The following is a 24,241-nucleotide window of genomic DNA, read 5'->3' as shown; positions in this document are numbered from 1 at the left end:
CCATGTAGTTGAAATAATTGTTCTCATATTTCACTTTAGGAACAAACCATGTGGGCTTGCTTAGCTGCTATGGCAGTTGCTAATCAAGATATGACTACTGCAGAAATAGCCTACGCAGCAATCGGTGAAGTAAATAGTTTTTACTTATGTTTATGTGTGTGTGTGTTTTTAACTCTAATTTGTTACTATATACTTCAAATATTTTTCTTTTTTTTTAGATTGATAAAGTTCAATATATCAATTCTATAAAAAGTCTTCCCTCTAAAGAATCAAAAATGGCCCACATATTAATGTTTAGTGGGAACATACAGGAGGCTGAAATTGTTCTTCTTCAGGCTGGCCTTGTTTATCAAGCAATTCAGATCAATATTAATCTCTACAACTGGGAAAGGTAATAAAAACATTTTTCATCAATTCCAAAACCTGACTGGTCTTAATGTATTCTTCTGTCTACCAGTTAGTAAATTACATTTTCCATTGTACTTAAGAGTTTCCTGATATCATATAAAAATTTATTCACATTTATATTCATGAGTCAGTTCAGTCGCTCAGTTGTGTCCGACTCTTTGCGACCCCATGGACTGTAGCATGCCAGGCTTCCCTCTCCATCACCAACTCCCAGAACTTGCTCAAACTCATGTCCATTGAGTTGGTGATACCATCCATCCATCTCATCCTCTGTCGTCCCCTTCTCCTCCCACCTTCAATCTTTCCCAGCATCAGGGTCTGTTCAAATGAGTCAGTTCTTCACATCATGTGGCCAGAGTACTGGAGTTTCAGCTTCAGCATCAGTCCTTCAAATGTATATTCAGGACTGATTTCCTTTAGGATGGACTGGTTGGATCTCCTTATAGCCCAAGGGACTCTCAAGAGTCTTCTCCAACATCATAGTTCAAAAGCATCAATTCTTTGGCACTCAGCTTTCTTTATGGTTCAACTCTCATATCCATACATGACTACTGGAAAAACTATAGCTTTGACTTGACAGACCTTTGTCAGCAAAGTAATGTCGCTGCTTTTTAATATGCTGTCTAGGTTGGTCATAACTTTTCTTACAAGAAGCAAGTGTCGTTTAATTTCATGGTTGCAGTCGCCGTCTGCAGTGATTTTGGAGCCCAAGAATATACAGTCTGTCACTGTTTCCACTGTTTCCCCATCTATTTGCCATGAAGTGATGGGACCAGATGCCATGATCTTAGTTGTCTGAATGTTGAGTTTTAAGCCAGCTTTTTCACTGTCCTTTTTACTTTCATCAAGAGGCTCTTCAGTTCTTCCCTTTCTACCATAAGGGTGGTATCATCTGCATATTTGAGGTTATTAATATTTCTCCCGGCAATCTTGATTCCAGCTTTGCTTGATTCCATCATGCATTTGCATGATGTACTCTGAATATAGGTTAAATAAGCTGGGTGACAATATACAGCCTTGACATACTCCTTTCCCAATTTGGAACCAGTCCATTGTTCCATGTCTAGTTTTGTTCCTTCTTGAACCAGAACTATTCAAGAGCTGTTGCTTCTTGACCTGCATACAGATTTCTCAGGAGGCAGGTAAGGTGATCTGGTACTCCCATCTCTTGAAGAATTTTCTACAGTTTTTTGTGATCCATACAATCAAAGCCTTTGGCATAGTCAATAAAACAGAAGTAGATGTTTTTCTGGAACTCTCTTGTTTTTTCAATGATCCAACAGATGTCAGCAATTTGATCTCTGGTTCCTCTGCCTTTTCTAAATCCAGCTTGAACATATTTGTGAGTAGCCTGCGATAAAAAATTTTTGCCTTCTCTGACTCATGATTAATTAGATGTTGTCTGTGAAGAAGAAAAGAGAGTCTAAGATGGCTCCAGAATTTCTGGTTTTAGTAACTGGATAGATGGTGGTAAGAATATTAGCAGGTTTGGAAGTGATGTTGAATTTGAAATATTTATTTAGAGATATGTGATAATAGTTGATTATTAGACATGCAGCTCAGGAAAGATTTTAAACAGAGATGTATCATCAGCAAACGGATGGTAGTCGAAGCCAGAAGGATGGATGCAATTGCCTGGGGTATGTGTGGAGTAAGAACACATCAACTCTATTTGCGGGATGGGTGAAAGAAGAGAAATTCACTGAAAGGTGGGGATGAAGCAGTTAGACAGCCAGAGAGAGGATCCAGGAAAGATTTGTTAAGCTAAGAAAGACAAACGAAAGGATTTGTATCAAGGAGTGGTCAGTAACCTTCCCTGCCAGCTTAGCTGTTGGGACAGGTTGGCTTTCTGAAACTGAGTGGCAAGCTTCTCTTTTCTATGGCATATTATGTTTCTCTGTTCTTTTTCGTCAGGTATATATCTCTCAGTGAATAAGGTTGTAGTGCTTATATACACCTGAAGTTACTATGTTATAAAGTTGGCATGTTGATTTTTTCAACATGAAAATGTCTTTCATCATCTTTGTCTCTCTCTGTGCTTAAAAATAACCACTAATTTTTTAATTACTAGCCCCTTATAATTCCCTTAGATTAGAATTTTTATAGAGACCCTGTCTCTATCTTCCCCTTGAACAGGAATAATAAAAATGGCTAACAAAAGTAACAAATGATTTTGGTATGGACATACTATGGTCTCTTTATTTAATTTATACATTTATACAGGTCAGCCATTCTATTTCAATGCTTTATTTACACAAATCTGTTGTCACTGTTTAGCTATACAAAGGATTGTGAAAACTATTTTAGGTTCTACAAAGATGAATAGGCCTTTGTTCTTGAGCTCAGTTTAGTCATAATTCATAAATATTTAAGTAGTTTGGAAAGTATAAATAATATTTTTTAAACTATATTAAAGAACTGATGGAAAATTGTACATATCATTACTAAACTATGAGTTTCATGAGAAATGGCGAAGAATAGTGTTTACAGCATATTCTCAATTGATACTTTTGAGAAAATATTTATGTTGATAAATTTTAGGCATTACTGTTTATACAGCATTCTGAACACCATACAATATGACAGATATTTTAAAAATCATCTTTATATTAGAAAGCTTACACCATACAATATGACAGATATTTTAAAAATCATCTTTATATTAGAAAGCTTACAACCTATTGAAGAATTCCATTTTATTGTCATTAATAATAGTGAAGCTTCTACCTATTGATGCTTATGATGTATCAGAATTGTGTTCAATGCTTTCCATATATCATCTCACTTTGTTATTACAACATTATACAAATGAAGAAGTTGAGGATTATTTGTAAGTATGTGGCAGATCTAGGATTTGAACCTGAGCCTTCCAATATCAAAGTGGACCTGAATTTTCTATTATTACTGCAATAAAGTATATACTGCTGATACTACTACTTACATTGTTCTGTAGGATTGATATTTATCTCTTTTATTATTTATCTTTGTAAATTTTTACATTTACAAAGATTTTAGATTATATACTTCTTGAAGGATAAAAACATTTTATCATTTTATATTATCTATGAACATAGCAGGTACTTGATTTCATGCTCTTAATCTTTATGCAGTACTCAATCATTTTGCCATACACTTCCTCTGCAAACACTGAATGTAACAGTGTGTAAGTGTCAGAGCAGGTTGATGAAGCAGTTTGCCTCTGATGGTTTCTATTGATGGCCTATAATACAGCCCTCTGAACATTTCTTGTACCTCCTTCACCTAAGTGAATATCATGTCTTTCCAGAGGACCCTCCTTGCCTGCATCTCAAATGAAGTCAGTTTATTCTTTCCAACTCCACATTCATTAGGTCTGGATGTGAGTGATGGCTCAGCGGTAAAGAAACTTCCCCTGGGTCAGGAAGATCCCCTGGAGGAGGGCATGGCAGCCCACTCCAGTATTCTTGCCTGGAGAATCCCATGGACAGAGGAGCCTGGCGGGCTACAGTCCGTGGGGTTGCAAAGAGTTGGACATGACTGAAGCGACTTAGCATACCTAGGCAAACATCTTTACTTGTCTGGTAAAAATCTCTGATCCTTTGAGACATGTCATGTAACCATTCTTACTCTCTGCTGCTAATTTCACATCTTGTCTACTATCCCTATATCCTACCCTCCATGCTGCTCCTTCCCCTGCTCTAGTTTTCAGCATAGGACCCTGCTTTAAGATATTAGATGTTAGGGAGAGGGGAAACAAGAGGGGCAGAGAGATGTAATGGGGAAAGAAAAACAAACACTTGGTGCTCCTCTGTTCCTCCTATCTACTTGGCATCTCCTTTCTGTTTTTTATCTAAACCATAAACCAATGGGTTGGTAAAATGTTGGTAGACCTCTGTGCCTGCCTGATAAGTTGATAAAGGTCAAGAAGCATTATTCAAGGCTTGTAATTACTATTTACACGCTTTTTGTTGTTGTTGTTCAGTCGCCCAGTCATGTCTGACTCTTTGTGACCCCATGGACTGCAGCATGCCAGGCCTCCCTGTCCCTCACCATCTCCTGGAGTTTGCCCAAGTTATGTTCATTGCTTCGGTGATGCCATCCAGTTATCTCACCCTCTGACACCCTCTCCTCCTTCTGCCCTCAATCTTTCCCAGCATCAGGGACTTCTCTAGTGAGTTGTCTGTTTACATCAGATGACCAAAATACTGGAGCTTCAGCTTCAGCATCAGTCCTTCCAGTGCATATTCAGGGTTGATCTCTCTTAAGATTGACTGGTTTGAGCTCCTTGCTATCCAGGGGACTTTGAGAAGTCTTTTCCAGCACCGCAGTTCAAAGGCATCAATTCTTTGGTGGTCTGCCTTCTTTACAGTCTAGCTCTCACAACTGTATATGACCACTGGGAAGACCATAGCCTCAACTAGATAGACCTTTGTTGGCAGAGTAATGTCACTGCTTTTCAACACTGTCTAGGTTTGTCATCACTTTCCTGTCAAGAAGCAATCAGCTTCTGATTTCACAGCTGCAGTCACCATTTGCAGTGATTTTGGAGTCCAAGAAGAGGAAATCTGTCACTGCTTCCACCTTTTCCCCTTCCATTTGCCTTGCAGTAAAGGGGCCGGATGCTATTATCTCAGTTTTTTTTTTTTTAATATTTAGTCTTAAGTTGGCTCTTTCACTCTCCTCATCAAGAGGCTCTTTAGTTCCTCTTCACTTTCTGCCATTAGAGGGGTTTCATCTGTATATCTGAGGTTGTTGATGTTTCTCTTGCCTATCTTGATTCCAGCTTGTAACTCATCCAGCCTAACATTTCTCATGATGTGCTCATCATATAGGTTAAACAAACAGGGTGATGGCAGACAGCCCTGTCATACTCCTTTCTTGATGTTGAACCAATCGGTTGTTCCATACAGGGTTCTAACTGTTGCTTCTTGACCCACATACAGGTTTCTCAGGAGACAGATAAGATGGTCTGGTATTCCCATCACTCTAAGAGATTTCCACAGTTTGTCATGATCCACACAGTCAAAGGCTTTAGCATAGTCGATGAAACAGAGATAATGTTTTTCTGAAATTCCCTTGCTTTCTCTATGATCCAGCGAATGTTGGAAATTTGATCTCTAGTTCCCCTTCCTTTTCTAAACCCAGCTTGGACATCTGGAAATTCTTGGTTTGCATAATGCTGAAGCCTAGCATGCAAGACTTTAAGCATGACCTTACTAGCATGGGAGATGAGTGCAGTTGTCCAATGGTTAGCACATTCTTTGGTACTACCCTTCTTGGGAATTGGGATGAAGATTGACTTCTTCCAGTCCTGTGGTCACTACTGGGTCTTCCAGATTTGCTGACATAATGAATGCAAAACCTTGATTTATACACTTAAGACTCCCAAATATGTATCTCTCCTAGCCCTCTATCTTGCTCATGTTTGCTGTCAGAATCCAATTATCTACCTGCCTATTGAGCATTCCCATTGGATGTCTCATATGTTTGAGTTCAAATTTATATTTATTCTCTCATAAACTTGATCCTCGTCCAAAGTAATCTGTCATCTTTTCAATCTATCCAAAGCTGGAAATTTAGGAGTTACTTTTGACATTTTCCTTTACCCTGTAGCACTCATCCTCTTTACCACCAGCACCCTTGTCTAAGCTGATCCAAGTTTTTCTTGGTATAACATTATCTCTGCATCTACTTTGTCCTTTTCCTATCCATTCATCACATTGTACTCACAGTGATCTATTCACAGTGGAAATCTGATCATGTCACTCTTGACCCCTGACTCACTTAAATGAAACCGTTAGTTTTCCATCATTTTTAGCAAAATATCAAAGACTGGGTAAGAATGACTTCAAATAATCAGCAGAAGTAATTATAATTGCTACAAAACTCTCAAGAAGCTTTATGTATTGTCTTCATTTCCAGATTCTACAGCTATTTCTGAAATCAGTTGGAATATTTGTTCCTATTGCATATTCATTCATTCAGCAGATATTTAATGAGTGTCTGCCATACTAGGGATATTTAGATATTACATGGTAATCCATTTAAAACAACAACAATAACAGTCTTTTGGTAAAATGTATGGTCACTTTTAATGACTCGTTCAAAAAAGCTGCTGAATGGGACAAAGACAAATGTAGTGGTTAAGACTGGGAGTTTTGGAATAAGACCTGGGTTTGATTTCTGATTCTGCACATATTAGTCTTGTGATCTTGGACAGGTTACTGAGGCTCCGTAAGCCTCAGTTTCCTTGTGTTTAAAATGATGATAATTACAAGAAACACATGTTTGTTGTCAGGGTTAAGTAAAATAGCATGTGAAACTCTCTTAGCTTACTGCCTGATACATAGTAAACCTTCAATAAATAGTAGCTATTGTTCATTCTTTAAATATTTATTGAGTGTCTCTAATGTGCCAGGTTTTAGGCACTGGGGATACAGCAATGAACAAAACTGACAAAGTCTGAGATGACAGTTCGATATTAAATGTTAGGACTAATATAAAAAGTAGGAGTTAGACATATAAATACTTGGATCCAGTATAGAAATACACTTATAACAACATAGTCCAAAGAATGGCCTGCTTAGAAAGTAGAATAATCCCCATTGACAAAGATATTCCACAGTTTGTTGTGATCCACAGTCAAAGACTTTGGCTTAGTCAATAAAGCAGAAATAGATGTTTTTCTGGAACTCTCTTGCTTTTTCGATGATTCAACGGATGTTGGCAATTTGATCTCTGGTTCTTCTGCTTTTTCTAAATCCAGCTTGAACATCTGGAAGTTCATGGTTCACATACTGTTGAAGCCTGGCTTGGAGAATTTTGAGCATTACTTTGCTAGCGTGTGAGATGAGTGCAATTGTGCAGTAGTTTGAGCATTCTTTTGCATTGCCTTTCATTGGGATTGGAATGAAAACACCTTTTCCAGTCCTGTGGCCAATGCTGACATAATGGCATAAAAAAAAAGCTTATTTTCCAAATTTGCTGGCATATTGAGTGTAGTGCTTTCACAGCATCATCTTTGAGGATTTGAAATAGCTCAACTGGAATTCCATCACTTGCACTAGCTTTGTTGGTAGGGATGCTTCCTAAGGCCCACTTGACTTCGCCTTCCAGGATGTCCAGCTCTAGGTGAGTGATCATACAATTGTGATTATCTGGGTCATGAAGATCTTTTTCCTACAGTTCTTCTGTGTATTCTTGCCACCTCTTCTTAATATCTTCTGCTTCTGTTAGGTCCAGACCATTTCTGTCCTTTATTGTGCCCATTTTGCATGAAATGTTCCCTTGGTATCTCTGATTTTCCTGAAGAGATCTCTAGTCTTTCCCATTCTGTTGTTTTCCTCTATTTCTTTGCATTGATCACCGAGGAAGGCTTTCTTATCTCTTCTTGCTACTCTTTGGAACTCTGCATTCAAATGGGTATATCTTTCCTTTTCTCCTTTGCCTTTTGCTTCTCTTCTTTTCACAGCTATTTGTAAAGCCTCCTCAGACAACCATTTTGCCTTTTTGCACTTCTTTTTCTTGGGGATGGTCTTGATCCCTGCCTCCTACACAATGTCATGAACCTCCTGAGAAATTTGTATGCAGGTCAGGAAGCAATAGTTAAAACTGGACATGGAACAACAGACTGGTTCCTAATCGGGAAAGGAATACATCAAGGCTGTATATTGTCACCCTGCTTATTTAACTTCTATGCAGAGTACATCATGAGAAATGCTGGACTGGATGAAGCACAAGCTGGAATCAAGATTCCCAGGAGCAATCTCAATAATCTCAGATATGCAGGTGACACCACCCTTATGGCAGAAAGTGAAGAAGAACTAAAGAACCTCTTGATGAAAGTGAAAGAGGAGAGTGAAAAACTTGGCTTAAAGCTCAACATTCAGAAAACTAAGATCATGGCATCTGGTCTCATCACTTCATGGCAAATAGATGGGGAAACAATGAAAACAGTGACAGACTTTATTTTCTTGGGCTCCAAAATCACTGCAGATGGTGACTGCAGCCATGAAATTAAAAGATGCTTACTTCTTGGAAGAAAAATTATGACCAACCTAGACAGAATATTAGAAAGCAGAGACATTACTTTCCCAACAAAAGTCCATCTAGTCAAAGCTATGGTTTTGCCAGTAGTCATATATGAATGTGAGAGTTGGACTATAAACAAAGCTGAGCACCAAAGAATTGATGCCTTTGAACTGTGGTGTTGGATGAGACTCTTGAGAGTCCCTTGGACTACAAGGAGACCCAACCAGTCCATCCTAAAGGAATTCATCCTGAATATTCATTGGGAGGACTGATACTGAAGCTGAAACTACAATATTTTGGCCACATGATGCGAAGAACCATGCTAGTAAAGTTATGCTTAAAATTCTCCAAGCCAGGCTTCAGCAATACGTGAACTGTGAACTCCCTGATGTTCAAGCTGGTTTTAGAAAAGGCAGAGGAACCAGAGATCAAATTGCCAACATCTGCTGGATCATGGAAAAAGCAACAGAGTTCCAGAAAAACATCTATTTCTGCTTTATTGACTATGCCAAAGCCTTTGACTGTGTGGATCACAAGAAACTGTGGAAAATTCTGAAAGAGATGGGAATACCAGACCACCTAACCTGCCTCTTGAGAAATCTGTATGCAGGTCAGGAAGCAACAGTTAGAACTGGACATGGAACAACAGACTGGTTCCAAATAGGAAAAGGAGTCCATTAAGGCTGTATATTGTCACCCTGCTTATTTAACTTCTATGCAGAGTACATCATGAGAAACGCTGGACTGGAAGAAACACAAGCTGGAATCAAGATTGCCGGGAGAAATATCAATAACCTCAGATATGCAGATGACACCACCCTTATGGCAGAAAGTGAAGAGGAGCTAAAAAGCCTCTTGAAGAAAGTGAAAGAGGAGAGTGAAAAAGTTGGCTTAAAGCTCAACATTCAGAAAACGAAGATCATGGCATCTGGTCCCATCACTTCATGGGAAATAGATGGGGAAACAGTGGAAACAGTGTCAGATTTTATTTTTTTGAGCTCCAGAATCACTGAAGATGGTAACTGCAGCCATGAAATTAAAAGATGCTTACTCCTTGGAAGAAAAATTATGACCAACCTAGATAGCATATTCAAAAGCAGAGACATTTCTTTGCCGACTAAGGTCCATCTAGTCAAGGCTATGGTTTTTCCTGTGGTCATGTATGGATGTGAGAGTTGGACTGTGAAGAAGGCTGAGCGCTGAAGAATTGATGCTTTTGAACTGTGGTGTTGGAGAAGACTCTTGAGGGTCCCTTGGACTGCAAGGAGATCCAGCCAGTCCATTCTGAAGGAGATCAACCCTGGGATTTCTTTGGAAGGAATGATGCTGGGGCTGAAGCTCCAGTACTTTGGCCACCTCATGCAAACAATTGACTCATTGGGAAAGACTCTGATGGTGGAAGGGATTGGAGGCAGGAGGAGAAGGGGACAACAGAGGATGAGATGGCTGGATGGCATCACTGACTCGATGGAGGTGAGTCTGAGTGAACTCCGGGAGTTGGTGATGGACAGGGAGGCCTGGCGTGCTGTGATTCATGGGGTCGCAAAGAGTCGGACACGACTGAGCGACTGAACTGAACTGAACTGAAGTGATGCGAAGAACTGACTCATTTGAAAAAACCCTGATGCTGGGAAAGATTGAAGACGTGAGGAGAAGGGGATGACAGAGGATGAGATGGTTGGATGGCATCACCGACTGAATGGACATGAGTTTGAGTAAACTCCGGGAGTTGGTGATGGAGAGGGAAGCCTGGCATGCTGCAGTCCATGGGGTCGCAAAGAGCCACACACGACTGAGGAACTGAACTGAACTGAACTAAACAAACATAGGATGATAAAATTATGTGATTGACTGATTAACAATAGACTTTTTGCATGCCTGTCTATATAGATGATGACTTTTTATAAAAGATCTTATTGTTTTCGCTGCCATGATGTGAGTTCAGTCCCTACAAGCAACACATGGTTGGGGAAAAAAGAAAGCTTATATGTTTTTTGGCCACATGTATTTCTCTGTTTCCCTGGTAGTGAGTAAATAATAGGTCTCATAAACTAAGACTTCTAGGACTGTTGAAGCTGAGTGATGGGTACCTACTAGAATTTAAAGAAGGAAAAAGAAAAGAAGGCAGCAGGCAGATTTCTCCTGAATTGAACGTTTAATGGTCTGGTTGAAGAGGAGGATTCAGCAAAAGAGATCAGGAAGGGGCAAAGAAGATGAAGTTTAAAAGCTACTCATTATGGAAAATTTCAAACATATAAAAATAGAACAGTATAATGAATATCCTTGTACCCATCACTCAGCTTCAACAGTTAGTGATTTGTGAGTAATCTCTACGCACACTTTATCCCTCCCCACTATTGTTTAAAGGCAGATCCCAGTCATCATATTATTTTATCTATGAATATTTCAGTGTGTATCTTAAAGGGTTTTTTTTTAATCCAACCATAATATGATCACACCTTTAAAATTAATAATAATTCTATTCAGTGTTCTTATTTCTCTGTTTGTCTCATAAATGTTTTGTTTTGCTTTATGTTGTTTGATGCAGTATCCAGAAAAGATAAATGCATTGTGATTGGTTGATGCACTCTTAAGTTTCTTTAAATCTTCTATTTGTTTTTTGTATTTTATTTGGGCTTAGAGAACTTCTTATAATCTAGACTTTGTTAATTGCATCTTTGTGGTATCACTTAACATGTTCCTTTGCCCCGAATTAGCTGTGAATTGGTGTTGAATGCAGAAACTTGATGACATACATGCCTGCATGCTCAGTCGTGTCTGACTCTTTGCGACCTCATGGACTGTAGCCCAGCAGGCTCCTCTGTCCGTGGGGTTCTCTGGGCAGGAGTATTGGAGCAGGTTGCCGCTTTCTCCTCCATGGGAACTCCCTGGGTTCTCTGGGCAGGAGTATTGGAGTGGGTTGCTGCTTTCTCCTCCATGGGATTCCCCAGCCCCGGGTAGAACCCAGCTCTCCTGGGGTCCCGCAGCTCCTGCGTTGGCAGGGGGATTCTTTACCACTAAGCCACCTGGAAAGCCTTAGAAACCTGATCAGGGTTAGATTTAAAGTTTTCCTTCATCAGACGGAAGTAAATTTTTCCAGATCCATCAGAATTGGTATTATGTGTGTTTCTGTAATAACTGGTCATTTGTCTTTTTTGTGATGTTAGCTATTGACAGTTTTTGCTCTGATCCATTAATCACTTATGGTGATATTCTAATTCTATCCTTCCAAAATTCTAGAATGATAGAATTTAAGTATTGGCTGATAAATATATTAGATTCCTTTTAGGATCCTTGAATTTCTATATTTATTTACATACTTTAGAAGAAAACTTTTTTTTTTAATTGGCTATGCTGATTTTTCATTGCTGGGCTAGAACTTTTTCTAGTTATGGAGAGCAGGGTCTACTCTCTAGTTGCATTATGAGGGTTTCTCATTGCAGTAGCTTCTTTTGTTGCAGACGACAGGATCTAGAGTACGAACTTCAGTAATTTTGGAATGTGGGCTCAAGAGTTGCAGCTCGTGAACTCTAGAGCACAGGATCAGCAGTTATGGTGCACAGACTTAGCTGCCTTGTGGCATGTGGGGTCTTCACAGAGCAAGGATTGAACCCATGTCCCTTGCATTGACAGGTGGATCTTTAACCACTGGACCTCTGGGGAAGCCTGGGAACAGATTTTACTTTGTTAATATGTGTTATTCTATTTGAGAAGCATTGTCTTGCTGCTTTGTGCTGCTATCATTTATATTTGAATTTGAAAATTGCCTGCAATTTACTAAGATGCAGCCCTTGAGGCCTGTAGATATGCAAGTTATCCATGTGCCATTCCCCTTGGACATTTGGTGGTGGTCTGTTTTCAAAAGTAAGTTAAGAGAGGTAGAAACTAGAAACTCCATGTATGCATATTGATCCTTTATGTATTAATAAAAATAGTTTCTTTTACTTATACCACTTCATAAAGTAATTTTGTTTCATTCAAGTTATGCAAAAATTATACTTTGAAGTTATAACATCTTTTTATATAACTTCCTTCTATTTAAAATCAGAGAGGATACATGGATTTTTTTCAGCCCCATAATCTAATGTTAAATTTGTTTCATTGCCAAATAACCATTTTAAAGCTAGAGACATACTGTTCCCATAACTCTTATATAATTCGGAGTAAATTCCCTCTTAAATGCGGTAGAGAGACATTTGTTACCCAGGGTGTGCTTTTAGAGGCATTTACAATAGCACATATCATTTGACTGTTTACCTTTAGCATTGTTTTCAGTCAGATAATTAATACATATTTTATAATACTAATAATAACTATTATAATAGATAATAGTTAGTATCTAGTATATAAATGCAGGATGGCAACCCACTCCAGTATTCTTGCCTGGAGAGTCCCAGGGACGGGGGAGCCTGGTGGGCTGCCATCTATGGGGTCGCACAGAGTTGGACACGACTGAAGCGACTTAGCAGCAGCAGCAGCAGGCATCATATTCTACACCTTCTACATAATTAAATGTATTGATGTTCCATAACAAAGTATCTCTTTTGAATTTTTGGAAAGTCCCAACCCAGATGCTTATGTACTTCCTGCTTAAAACTTCCAGTTTTGTGCAATCCAGAATTCCTTCCCCTGTCCTGTACAATCATAAAGAAATAATGGGAAATGGAACTCTAAGATGCCAAAGAAGTGGTTCATTGGAGTCTCCACCCATAGCACCCCACTGGAACCAGAGCCTTAGGAATTTAGAGGGGGATAAAATGAAAGAGGCTTTCTGTTTCTCCTCTTTTGAGCCTCTACAAATTGTTTTTTGCCTGCTCTGGTTTTCTGCTTTTGTTCCTCTATATTCTAGTACCTCTGCACTTTTTTTCTCTGTATCTTTTTTTTTTTCTCTCTGAAAGACTTAAAGTCACAGAGAAATAAGGGAACTTTGTGAGGAGTTTGTGGTGGGTAGCAAATATTGACCCTTGCATTTAGCAATATTGTTTGAGCTATAAGAAATCATTGTACTAGAGTTTGGCATTATCATTTGTGTTATACATGACTTACATTCATAATTTTCTTATCTTTAATATCTCTCATTTGTTATTCATCAGTTAATACACACATCATATCTAAAATACTTCTTAAAATTACTATTTATGTCAAACCAAAGCATGTCAAGAACCAAACAGATTTTCCTACTAAGCAATCCCATGTTGAGAAAATGCTAGTTGTCTAAAAAAACAAGTTCATAATAGTTGACTCTGATAAACTATGACCGCCTATTTTGAAGTCATATGGCATATTAGAAAGCAAGACAACTTGAGAAATAATATACTCTGATTATTACAATGATCATTTCCCATACATGGGAACAATGAACAGTATATGTTATGTGAAAATTGTATAAATCATATGTTGAATTGGTTCTTAGTTCTTTTCTACTACTATCCTTCTATTTCTCTGTATATTCATTCTATTAATTTTTGAGAGTTCGATATTGAAACTCCAACAAAAAATCTTTATTTACTTAAAAAACTTATTGTAATATATACTGGAGCTATATGTCACCTTGTTCTGTATTTTCCAAGTCTCCTGTAAATGTGTTGTCATATTTTTACAATTTAGAAAAATCCAGTGAGCAGTGTAGGAGAGCTATACTGAACTAGGTTGTTCCTGGCTCAACTGATATGAGTTATGCATAGGATGATGGGCTGAGTGCTGTCCAAAACCTACATGCAAAAACAGACCTGGAACTGCAGAATATTTTCATCTCCCTCTGTATTATCAGTATATAGATTTTATGCCTTTGGTGTTATACGTCTGATTTTAATGATTAATTTAGTTCTGAGCGACTGAACTGAACTGAAGAATCAGACGGCAAAAGGCATTTTGTCAGACTTTTATCCTCCAATTTTATTTTCATAATACTGATATTTTTAATTTGTTATGCTAAAAATGTAAGGATATCAGTATTTAGTTAAATATTGAACAGAATAAATTCATTCATTGCAGTTCAGTCACTTGATCGTGTCTGACTCTTCGCGACCCCATGAACCGCAGCACACCAGGCCTTCCTGTCCATCACCGTTTCCCAGAGTCCACCCAAACTCATGTCCATCGAGTCGGTGATGCCATCCAGCCATCTCATCCTCTGTCGTCCCCTTCTCCTCCTGCCCCCAATCCTTCCCAACATCAGGGTCTTTTCCAGTGAGTCAACTCTTCACATGAGGTGGCCAAAGTATTGGAATTTCAGCTTTAGCATCAGTCCTTCCAAAGAACACCCAGGACTGATCTCCTTTAGGATGGTCCAGTTGATCTCCTTGCATTCCAAGGGACTCTCAAGAGTCTTCTCCAACACCACAGTTCAAAAGCATCAATTCTTCAGCGCTCAGCTTTCTTCACAGTCCAACTCTCACATCCATACATGACTACTGGAAAAACCATAGCCTTGACTAGACTGACCTTAGTTGTCAAAGTAATGTCTCTGCTTTTGAATATGCTGTCTAGGTTGGTCATAACTTTTTTTCCAAGGAGTAAGCATCTTTTAATTTCATGGCTGCAGTCACCATCTGCAGTGATTTTGGAGCCCCCAAAAATAAAGTCTGACACTGTTTCCACTGTTCCCCAGCTATTTGCCATGAAGTGATGGGACCAGATGCCATGATCTTTGTTTTCTGAATGTCGAGCTTTAAGCCAACTTTTTCACTCTCCTCTTTCACTTTCATCAAGAGGCTTTTGTTCCTCTTCACTTTCTGCCATAAGAGTGGTGTCATCTGCTTATCTGAGGTTATTGATATTTCTCCCGGCAGTCTTCACTCCAGCTTGTGTTTCTTCAGCCCAGCGTTTCTCATGATGTACTCTGCATAGAAGTTAAATAAGCAGGGTGACAATATATAGCCTTGAGGTACTCCTTTTCCTATTTGGAACCAGTCTGCTGTTCCATGTCCAGTTCTAACTGTTGCTTCCTGACCTGCATACAGGTTTCTCAAGAGGCAGGTCAGGTTGTCTGGTATTCCCATGTCTTTCAGAATTTTCCACAGTTTATTGTGATCCACACAGTCAAAGGCTTTGGCATAGTCAATAAAGCAGAAATAGATGTTTTTCTGGAACTCTCTTGCTTTTTCCATGATCCAGCAAATGTTAGCAATTTGATCTCTGGTTCCTCTGCCTTTTCTAAAACCAGCTTGAACATCTGGAAGTTCACGGTTCATGTATTGCTGAAGGCTGACTTGGACAGTTTTGAGCATTACTTTACTAGTGTGTGAGATGAGTGCAATTGTGCAATAGTTTGAGCATTCTTTGGCATTACCTTTCTTTGGGATTGGAATGAAAATGGACCTTTTCCAGTCCTGTGGCCACTGCTCGTTATCCAAATTTGCTGGCATATTGTGTGCAGCACTTTCACAGCATCATCTTTCAGGATTTGAAACAGCTCAACTGGAATTGCATCACCTCCACTAGCTTTGTTTGTAGTGATGCTTCCTAAGGCCCACTTGACTTCACGTTCCAGGATGTCTGGCTCTAGGTGAGTGATCACACCATCATGATTATCTTGGTCTTGATCTTTTTTGTACAGTTCTTCTGTGTATTCTTGCCACCTCTTCTTAATATCTTCTGCTTCTGTTAGGTCCAGACCATTTCTGTCCTTTATCGAGCCCATCTTTGCATGAAATGTTCCCTTGGTATCTCTAATTTTCTTGAAGAGATTTCTAGTCTTTCCCATTCTGTTGTTTTCCTCTATTTCTTTGCATTGATCACTGAGGAAGGCTTTCTTATCTCTCCTTGCTATTCTTTGGGACTCTGCATTCAAATGGGAATATCTTTCTTTTTCTCCTTTGCTTTTCACTTCTCTTCTTTTCACAGCTATTTGTAAGGCCTCCTCAGACAGCCATTTTGCTTTTTTGCATTTGTTTTCCATGTGGATGGTCTTGATCCCTGTCTCCTGTACAATGTCACGAACCTCCGTCCATAGTTTATCAGGCACTCTGTCTATAAGATCTAGTCCCTTAAATCTATTTCTCACTTCCACTGTATAATCATAAGGGATTTGATTTAGGTCATACCTGAATGGTCTAGTGGTTTTCTCTACTTTCTTCCATTTAAGTGTGAATTTGGCAATAAAGAGTTATGATCTGAGCCACAGTCAGCTCCTGGTCTTGTTTTTGTTGACTGTATAGAGCTTCTCCGTCTTTGGCTGCAAAGAGTATAATCAATCTGATTTTAGTGTTGACCATCTGGTGATGTCCATGTGTAGAGTCTTCTCTTGTGTTTATTACAGACTTATAAAATGGTCAGGATAGTTGGACCCTTACTTTGGGGAATTCACTTGAATTTTCTTACGATTTCAGTGAACTTTTCAATGAGCATTTACCATACATCTACTCAGTAATACTCACCAAAGAGAAATGAAACCCACATCTCCCTTTAATAAATGTATAGGTTAATTCAAGGAACAAATTCATAATAGTTACATTACACTCTGAGCAAGACTATAATAATAGTATGTAAGGAATGTTCTGTAGCATAGAAAGATGTAATGATCATTTATTTCTCCAAGGAGAGCTGGTCAGGGAGAATAGATCATGTTTGGTCTGGACCTTGAAGTATAAACAGAAATTTACAAGATGGATAAGGTAGGGACTGTGACATACCTTTCATATTGAAGAATGAGTAGAGGGAAAAACATAGAGCATTTGTCCCACCCTCTCACCCCAGAACTGCCCATAGAGGTCAACGTATCAGTGCTGATAACGTTTTATTTCTCATTATAGGGCTCTTGAATTGGCTGTAAAATACAAAACACATGTTGACACAGTTCTTGCTTACCGTCAAAAATTTTTGGAGACATTTGGTAAACAGGAAACTAATAAACGATACCTGCAGTATGCAGAAGGTGTAAGTATTATGCAGTATTTGATAATAATTATATGCTTTATATGTTATTTGTCTCAATGAGACAAAACTGAATAACTTTCCTACTGTAATCTCTAAAAATAACTGCTTCTTATCTTTCAAAGTCACAGTTTTATTTTGACTATATAATTATATTACAGAATATTTTTCTGGACTCTTAGAGCCATGTTTTGATTAACTCAAGTCTGTTCTTACAGTTTCCAATTTATGTTAAGGTTGTGTCCTAACTGATATTTTTAGATAAACAACATAAAATGTGAAGATAAAGGCTTCTAACTCCTGAATTTTGTCTTCCACCAGCTGCCCTTTCTGTTCCAGGGGAATACGCACAGAGGGCAGTGGCCAGAACTTGGATACTTTGTCACTTTGCAGATTCTAGGGAGCCTGGTTGCACTTAAAGAGGTGCCTCACCTGGATAGACTTCACCACCTAGAACCAAAGAAGGCTGACCCTTTGCCTCTTAAGTTCCTACTAGAACTTAAGGTTTTGTCAATCCAGTTAGGAAAAAAGCCATTCTAGTACATACCAGCACACAAGGCAAGCCACTGCCTAGAACAGAAATGATTATGGCCACCTGCCCAGATACTTCTAGATTCAAATGGCAAAAATAGAGCTCACTTCTAGCCATGGGAGATCCAATTTGTAAACCCAAGACAGGGCTAACCTTTCCCCCAGCTCTGCAAACTAGTTGATTTCCTTATCCTTTTGGGCATTCATATATTCAAAATGTGTTTATAAGTACTCAGTCTGGATTAGGCACCACACGAGGTGTTAAATCAGACATGGCTTCTGTCTTCGTGGAGCTTATAGACCATGTAGGGGCTTTCCTGGTGGCTCAGATGTAAAGAATCTGCCTGCAATGGAGGAGACCCAGGTTTGACCCCTGGGTTGGGAAGATCCCCCCGGAGAAGGGAATGGCTACCCACTCCAGTATTCTTGCCTGGAGAATCCCTTGGACAGAGGAGCCTGGTGGGCTACATACAGTGCATGGGGTTGCAAAGAGTTGAACACAACTGAGTGACTAACACTTTCACTTTCTTTCATAGACCATGTGGGAGTGTTTCTCGGTGGGGATAGAATACAATGGAATGTTCTGCTTCATTGTGGGGGTGGGTAAAATATATTAACCCGTCCTCTTTGGAAGAGGAAAGAGGATGTAGAGAGAGGCACCTACTAAAGACATTATCCATTTGCTGTATGTAGAATATCGAGTGTCATGACTCACATTTTTGGACTTCAGGGCAGCCTGGAGAATCCCATGGAGAGAGGAGCCTTGTAGGCTACAGTCCGTGGGGTCGCAAGGAGTCGGACATGACTGAGTGACTTCACTTCACTTTCAGGGTAATGAAGACTTTGGAGCTATTCTTAGTTCTGCAGTGTAACTTCATTATCTGGATCCAGGATAGACACAGTTGTGGGTTTCTTGGTAGAAAGAGATATATTTTTTAGAAGCTTCACAAATTTTTTTGTTTGATTCAGAATTGAATTGTTTGGGCTCTTAGCCTTCCGTAAGAGTTCTGAGGGTTGTACTTTTTAATTCACAGAATATGACAGCAGCCACCAACACTATGGTGCAAAACAGCCCAGAAAATCATTGGTCAGCTAATCTCTTTTGTCTGTTTTGAAAATATGACAGTATGTTGAAAATGAGCACCCACTTTAAATTTCCTTTACTATATAGTTTTGAAGCAAATTAATATTACTATACTTCCTCTTCATCATATTATTATCAATATTTTTTCACTGTGTTCACATTAGGTGCTTTTGAGGACATAGAAAATATAGTTTTTACCTCAAAGTTATATTTCAGATCCTGAAAACTTAAACTCTTATCCTCTTTTTCATTATATACATATTCAACTATAAATAACATGTTAATACTTCAATCATAAGAGTAGCTGAAATGTTCAAAATGGGATAATCAGAACAACATGACTTTTCTTGGGTATTTTGTTTCCTTTTTTTGACCCCCTATGGCACCATGTTCTAGTTTCCAACTTGTCTTCATAAATGTAAATTGGAAGTTAACTAGAAATCATAAAACAGTATTTTAAGATGAAAATCTTAAATAAAAGCCGAAGAATTGATGCTTTTGAACTGTGGTGTTGGAGAAGACTCTTGAGAGTCCCTTAGACTGCAAAGAGATCCAACCAGTACATCCTAAAGGAGATCAGTCCTGGGTGTTCATTGGTATGACTGATGTTGAAGCTGAAACTCCAATACTTTGGCCACCTGATGCAAAGAGCTGACTCATTTGAAAAGACCCTGATGCTGGGAAAGATTGAGGGCAGGAGGAGAAGGGGACAACAGAGGATGAGATGGTTGGATGGCATCACCGACTCAATGGACATGGGTTTGGGTGGACTCTGGGAGTTGGTGATGGACAGGGAGGCCTGGTGTGCTGCAGTTCACAGGGTCACAAAGAGTTGGACATGACTGAGCGACTGAACTGAACTGAACTGAACTAAGATGAAAATAATCTTTGAATTTAAATTTCTTAACCAAAATTGTGATTATATAAACTTTTAATTTCAGAACTAAGAATTGAATAGAAAAAGATCATTTTTGTAAACCTTGAAAAATTTATTCTAGATAGCTGGTGAATTCAAATGGCTTCACAATGCATAACATAAAAGTTTATAGAAAGTGAGGCTTGACATACATTCATATTTATGAGCCCTGAAATGTTATTTGGGCCTTTCTAGTTTAAAATATGGAAATCTGAGATCTATACAAGGTGTACTGTCTTCTAAGAACTCCATTAGAGTCATTATACCTGGTCTACAGTGGTGTTCAGCAAGTGTTTGTAAGATAATTCATTAGTCTGGCAAATAAAATCCACTTGAGGAATACGTTCAGTTCACTGAATACAAACTCTGTGCAAAAAGAAAAGTAAAAGAGCCAGGAAATGTTTAAAGCATTATGCTAGGAGAAAGAAAAAAGGAATGATAAATAGGAGAGAAAATAGTGAGAGATTAAGTGGTAGCTCATTTCCTGGATAATTAGTGATCTCTCATTCATTATTTATTGAGTACCTCTTGCAGACAATGTATTATTCTTGGTGGTTGGGATATAATAGAAACCTGGCAGACACTGACCGTTTGAAATTTGTATTCAAATCGAGGTGACAGATAATTATATAGTTAATTGTTCATTTCATTTGTGAAAGTAGCTTTGAAGGTAGTATGCATAGTGCTATAAGACTTTATGAATGTGGAGCCTGACCTAGAATGGGGGTATCAGCAAAGATTTTTCAAAGGAAAGCAAATGATGTTAGAGCTGAACTCTGAAGGATGGGTAGAAACCAATCAAGGGGAGAGGGTGTGGGGATGGACACATTCCAGGATAGGGAAGGCTCTGAAGTGGTTAAGAGTGATGAGCAAAGGTGAGGTTGACCTGAGAGTTTCATAGGGCACATTAGGTAAGTTGGATTTACAATAAGATTAATGTAAAGATACTGAATGGAAGTGACATGATCACTTTTCCATTTTAAAAATCCCAATTTCTAAGTAGAAACGGAAACTTAGAATTTTTCACAAATTATCCTGTTTTCCCCCCACTTGGAAATTTTATACTTAGCATTTGTTAGTTTTAATTTCTTTAATTTTTTTTTCCACAAAATTATCTTGAGTAGGGTTTTATCAGTCAGTCAAAGGATATGATAATAAGAGCAAATGCATGGGATCTTGAAAGAATGGTGAAGGAGTACAGAGGAGGTGCCTTGGGTTCTGAGTGACTGGAATATTGATGGGACCAGACATTGAAACATCTTAATACTGTGCTAACAGATTTCATAATGAAGGCAATGCAAAGACCTGAGGTTTGTAATCAAGAGAATGACTTGAAAGATAGCTTCTTAGGTGGAAAATGGTTTGGAGGTGAGAGTGGTGACCAGGAGGCCACTTACTATAATAGTTTCACCAGGAGATGGAAAGGGTAGGATTAATGTAAGAAAAAAAATCAGAAAAATTAATAGAACATTGTGGTTAGAGGTAGGAGGAGAGCAGTGAGTTAAGTCAAGGCGTTTGAGAACAACTTCAGCATTCCTAGCGTGGGTGACTGGTGGAGGAACATGAGCATATACGAGTTGTGGACCTTTTTGTTTGAATACATGAAAATAGGCCATTTTTTGCATTAGAAGTCCCTGTGGGATAGACCCTATCTAGGTGGAGATGTCTAGTGGGCAGTTGGAAATATCAATGTGAACATTGAAGGGTGTTGATAAAGGAAGAATAAGGGCTAGATAAATAAATCTTTGATCATGACAATTTAGGTATAGTTGAAGCTATGTGAGTTGATGAGATTTCTTAGGGAAAGTATGAAAAAGCTGTGATTGGAACCCCAGTGAATGCTAATAGTGAAGAGGGTACCAAGGAGAAAGATATAGAAGACAAAGAAAGAAAAAAGATTGAGGACATTTAGAAAGGAGAGCAGAAACCAGAAGGGGAGGATATACTGAGAGAGATTTTGAAGAGCTGGAATGGAATCAGCAAGGTCCAGGGGATGCTTCTACACTGAGGCCTTTTTCTTCCTCTGTTAGGTACTGTTCCCCAAATATACTGATTAATCTTCAGATTTTCACGTCATTAATTTTCAATTTTCTCAGGAAGGCCTTCTCTGCTCACTCTATATGAAGTTCAGCACTCATCCCCTCAACTCCCCCCTTGGTACTGCCTCCCCTCCCCTGTTTCTGAAACTCTTACCACTATCATTTGTCTCTGTTTATCTCTCTATAAAGACACTGATTTTTATCTTTTTATTCACTGCTAAATCCATGTGCCTAAAGCAATCCTTGGCATAGAGTGAACATTAAATATTTGTTGAATGAGTAATTGAGTCATATAGAGAAGGAATATAGGATGAGGAATTAAAACACTTAATGGTGGCGTTAGTGAAGTTTCTGAAGTATAGTGGGAACACAGTTACATCACAGTGGTCTGAGAAGTGGATGAGAGTCGGGAATGAAAAGAAGAATGAAGGTAATAGCTTGTAGGGAGACAGAATAGAGAAGGAAGGATGAGAAGGAGCAGCCAGTGAAGAGAAGGAAATTGAAATATGTAGGTAATAATTGAAGGTCAGTGTCCTAAAGGAGTCTGAGATAAGATCAGGGACTTATGTGAAGATGCTGGGCTGAGACAGAAGGGAAAGAGAGAGGCGTGGGTACAGATGTACCTACTTTTGTGAAAGGAAGGAAATTAAGTGAATTCTACCTAATGGTCACTATATTCTCTCTAAAGTAGGCAGCTGATTTTCAGTTGAGAGTAAGAGAGGTGGGGTAAAGGATGGAGAGCCATTCGATATGATTTTGAAATTACTTCTATGTGAATATAAAGAATTGACTGGCTCAGGACTAGAAAAAGAAGTGCCAAAGAGTATTAACACCCCCTAGAAGAGAAAAGGACGTGTTTTAACATAGAAGTCACTTGACAGCTGTCATGAGTACATCCTTATCTGAAACCCACTATTAAAAATACTCTATTCCAGAGACTAAATTATCAGAACATTGTTCTAAAACTGGACAGATGCCAGAGTGAAAGTGAAACATTTATTTTCAGTAGGATAGCTATCGACTGACACCCTCATTTATACTATAACAAGTAACTACTATAGATGTCATCAGTCTACTTGATATACTGCTGGTGAAGCCAAGCAACAGTTGTTTAGTTTATCAACAATATATGGTTTTATTGTGATTGATTCAAGAAACATATGTAAGTCAATTTAAAGCTGGAAGAAGGACAAGGTATTCATCAAGTTTTGTCTTTCTCTTTGAAATGTTTTCTTAGATGAATGTTCTGCCATTTAAAAAATACCAGGTTCTGGCCAGATTGAAAAATGAGCCTTTCAAATAATCTAACATTTGCTCTGCCTTTCATTGAGTTGTCACTTGCATCTTAGCACAGACATTCATCTTCTCTGAGTCAGAAGGATTCTTTTAATTCATCTGTTTTATATATTACAGACAAATATATGGAATGATATCTTAATAAAGGTGACCAATAATATCCACAAATTACTTCACAGAAATTAGAGAAAGGATTTTGGCATAAAAAAGAACCAAATACTTAATTCTACCTACTTCCAGCACAAAATAAAAGAGGCATGAAGTCTTGTGTTAAGGTTAAATTAGTCTCAGTTACTTAAGATAAATCTGTTCAAGCAGCACATATCACCACAATCTGCTTTAATACTGCTTATTCTACTCAGCTCCCCTACATGGAGGTGAAAGAAAACCTATTTACTTTTGGTTCAGTCTAGGAGTTTGGGTTCATTTCAAAGTAAATCAGAGGTAAGTTTAAGCTGGGACCCCATTTTTTCCCATGTCTTGCCTGAGAGGACACACATTTCTAAGTTAGTGATCTCCAGACTTAAAAAATCTGAATGAATGCTTTTTCCTAAAGAACTTGTCTGTGGGACTCAGGGTAGCTGCTGCTGCTAAGTCGCTTCAGTCATGTCTGACTCTGTGCGACCCCATAGACAGCAGCCCACCAGGCTCCCCCATCCCTGGGATTCTCCAGGCAAGAACACTGGAGTGGGTTGCCATTTCCTTCTCCAATGCATGAAAGTGAAGAGTGAAAGTGAAGTTGCTCAGTCGTGTCTGACTCTTAGCGACCCCGTGGAGTACAGCCCACCAGGCTCCTCCGTCCATGGGATTTTCCAGGCAAGGGTACTGGAGTGGCGTGCCATTGCCTTCTCCGGGTAGAGTCCACTCCTAACACCAAGTCCGTTGCTTTAGTCGAGGGAAGGGATATAGTGGAGGGGCAGGGCTGGATCTTGGTGGGGATCAGTGGTCAACATGCAACAGATATAAATATTATCACTTTAGAGTTATTCTTTTTAGTTGTCTTTCAACCTTGTTCTCCCACTATTTCATCTAATATCTTTTCATCATTGTCTTTTTTTTTTTTTTTTTTTGTAGCATTGATAT

At 38.7% G+C, this 24,241-nt stretch overlaps 1 protein-coding gene across 3 annotated transcripts in view; it reads left to right on the top strand.

Moving 5' to 3' along the window:
- The window catches only part of IFT80 (intraflagellar transport 80), a 134,132-nt gene that overhangs the window by 106,604 nt on the left and 3,287 nt on the right, over positions 1 to 24,241 (top strand). For all 3 annotated transcript variants that reach the window (XM_040247857.1, XM_040247865.1, XM_040247875.1), the window contains 3 exons: positions 40 to 129; positions 219 to 391; positions 17,172 to 17,295. In XM_040247857.1, coding sequence (XP_040103791.1) covers positions 40 to 129; positions 219 to 391; positions 17,172 to 17,295 — 387 coding nt within the window. The remainder of the gene's footprint in view (positions 1 to 39; positions 130 to 218; positions 392 to 17,171; positions 17,296 to 24,241) is intronic.

Source organism: Oryx dammah, unplaced genomic scaffold (assembly GCF_014754425.2).
Source record: "Oryx dammah isolate SB20612 unplaced genomic scaffold, SCBI_Odam_1.1 HiC_scaffold_2, whole genome shotgun sequence".
Lineage (NCBI taxonomy): Eukaryota > Metazoa > Chordata > Mammalia > Artiodactyla > Bovidae > Oryx > Oryx dammah.
The sequence above is the reverse complement of the archived record's forward strand: the minus strand, read 5'-3'. Positions and strand labels throughout refer to the sequence as shown.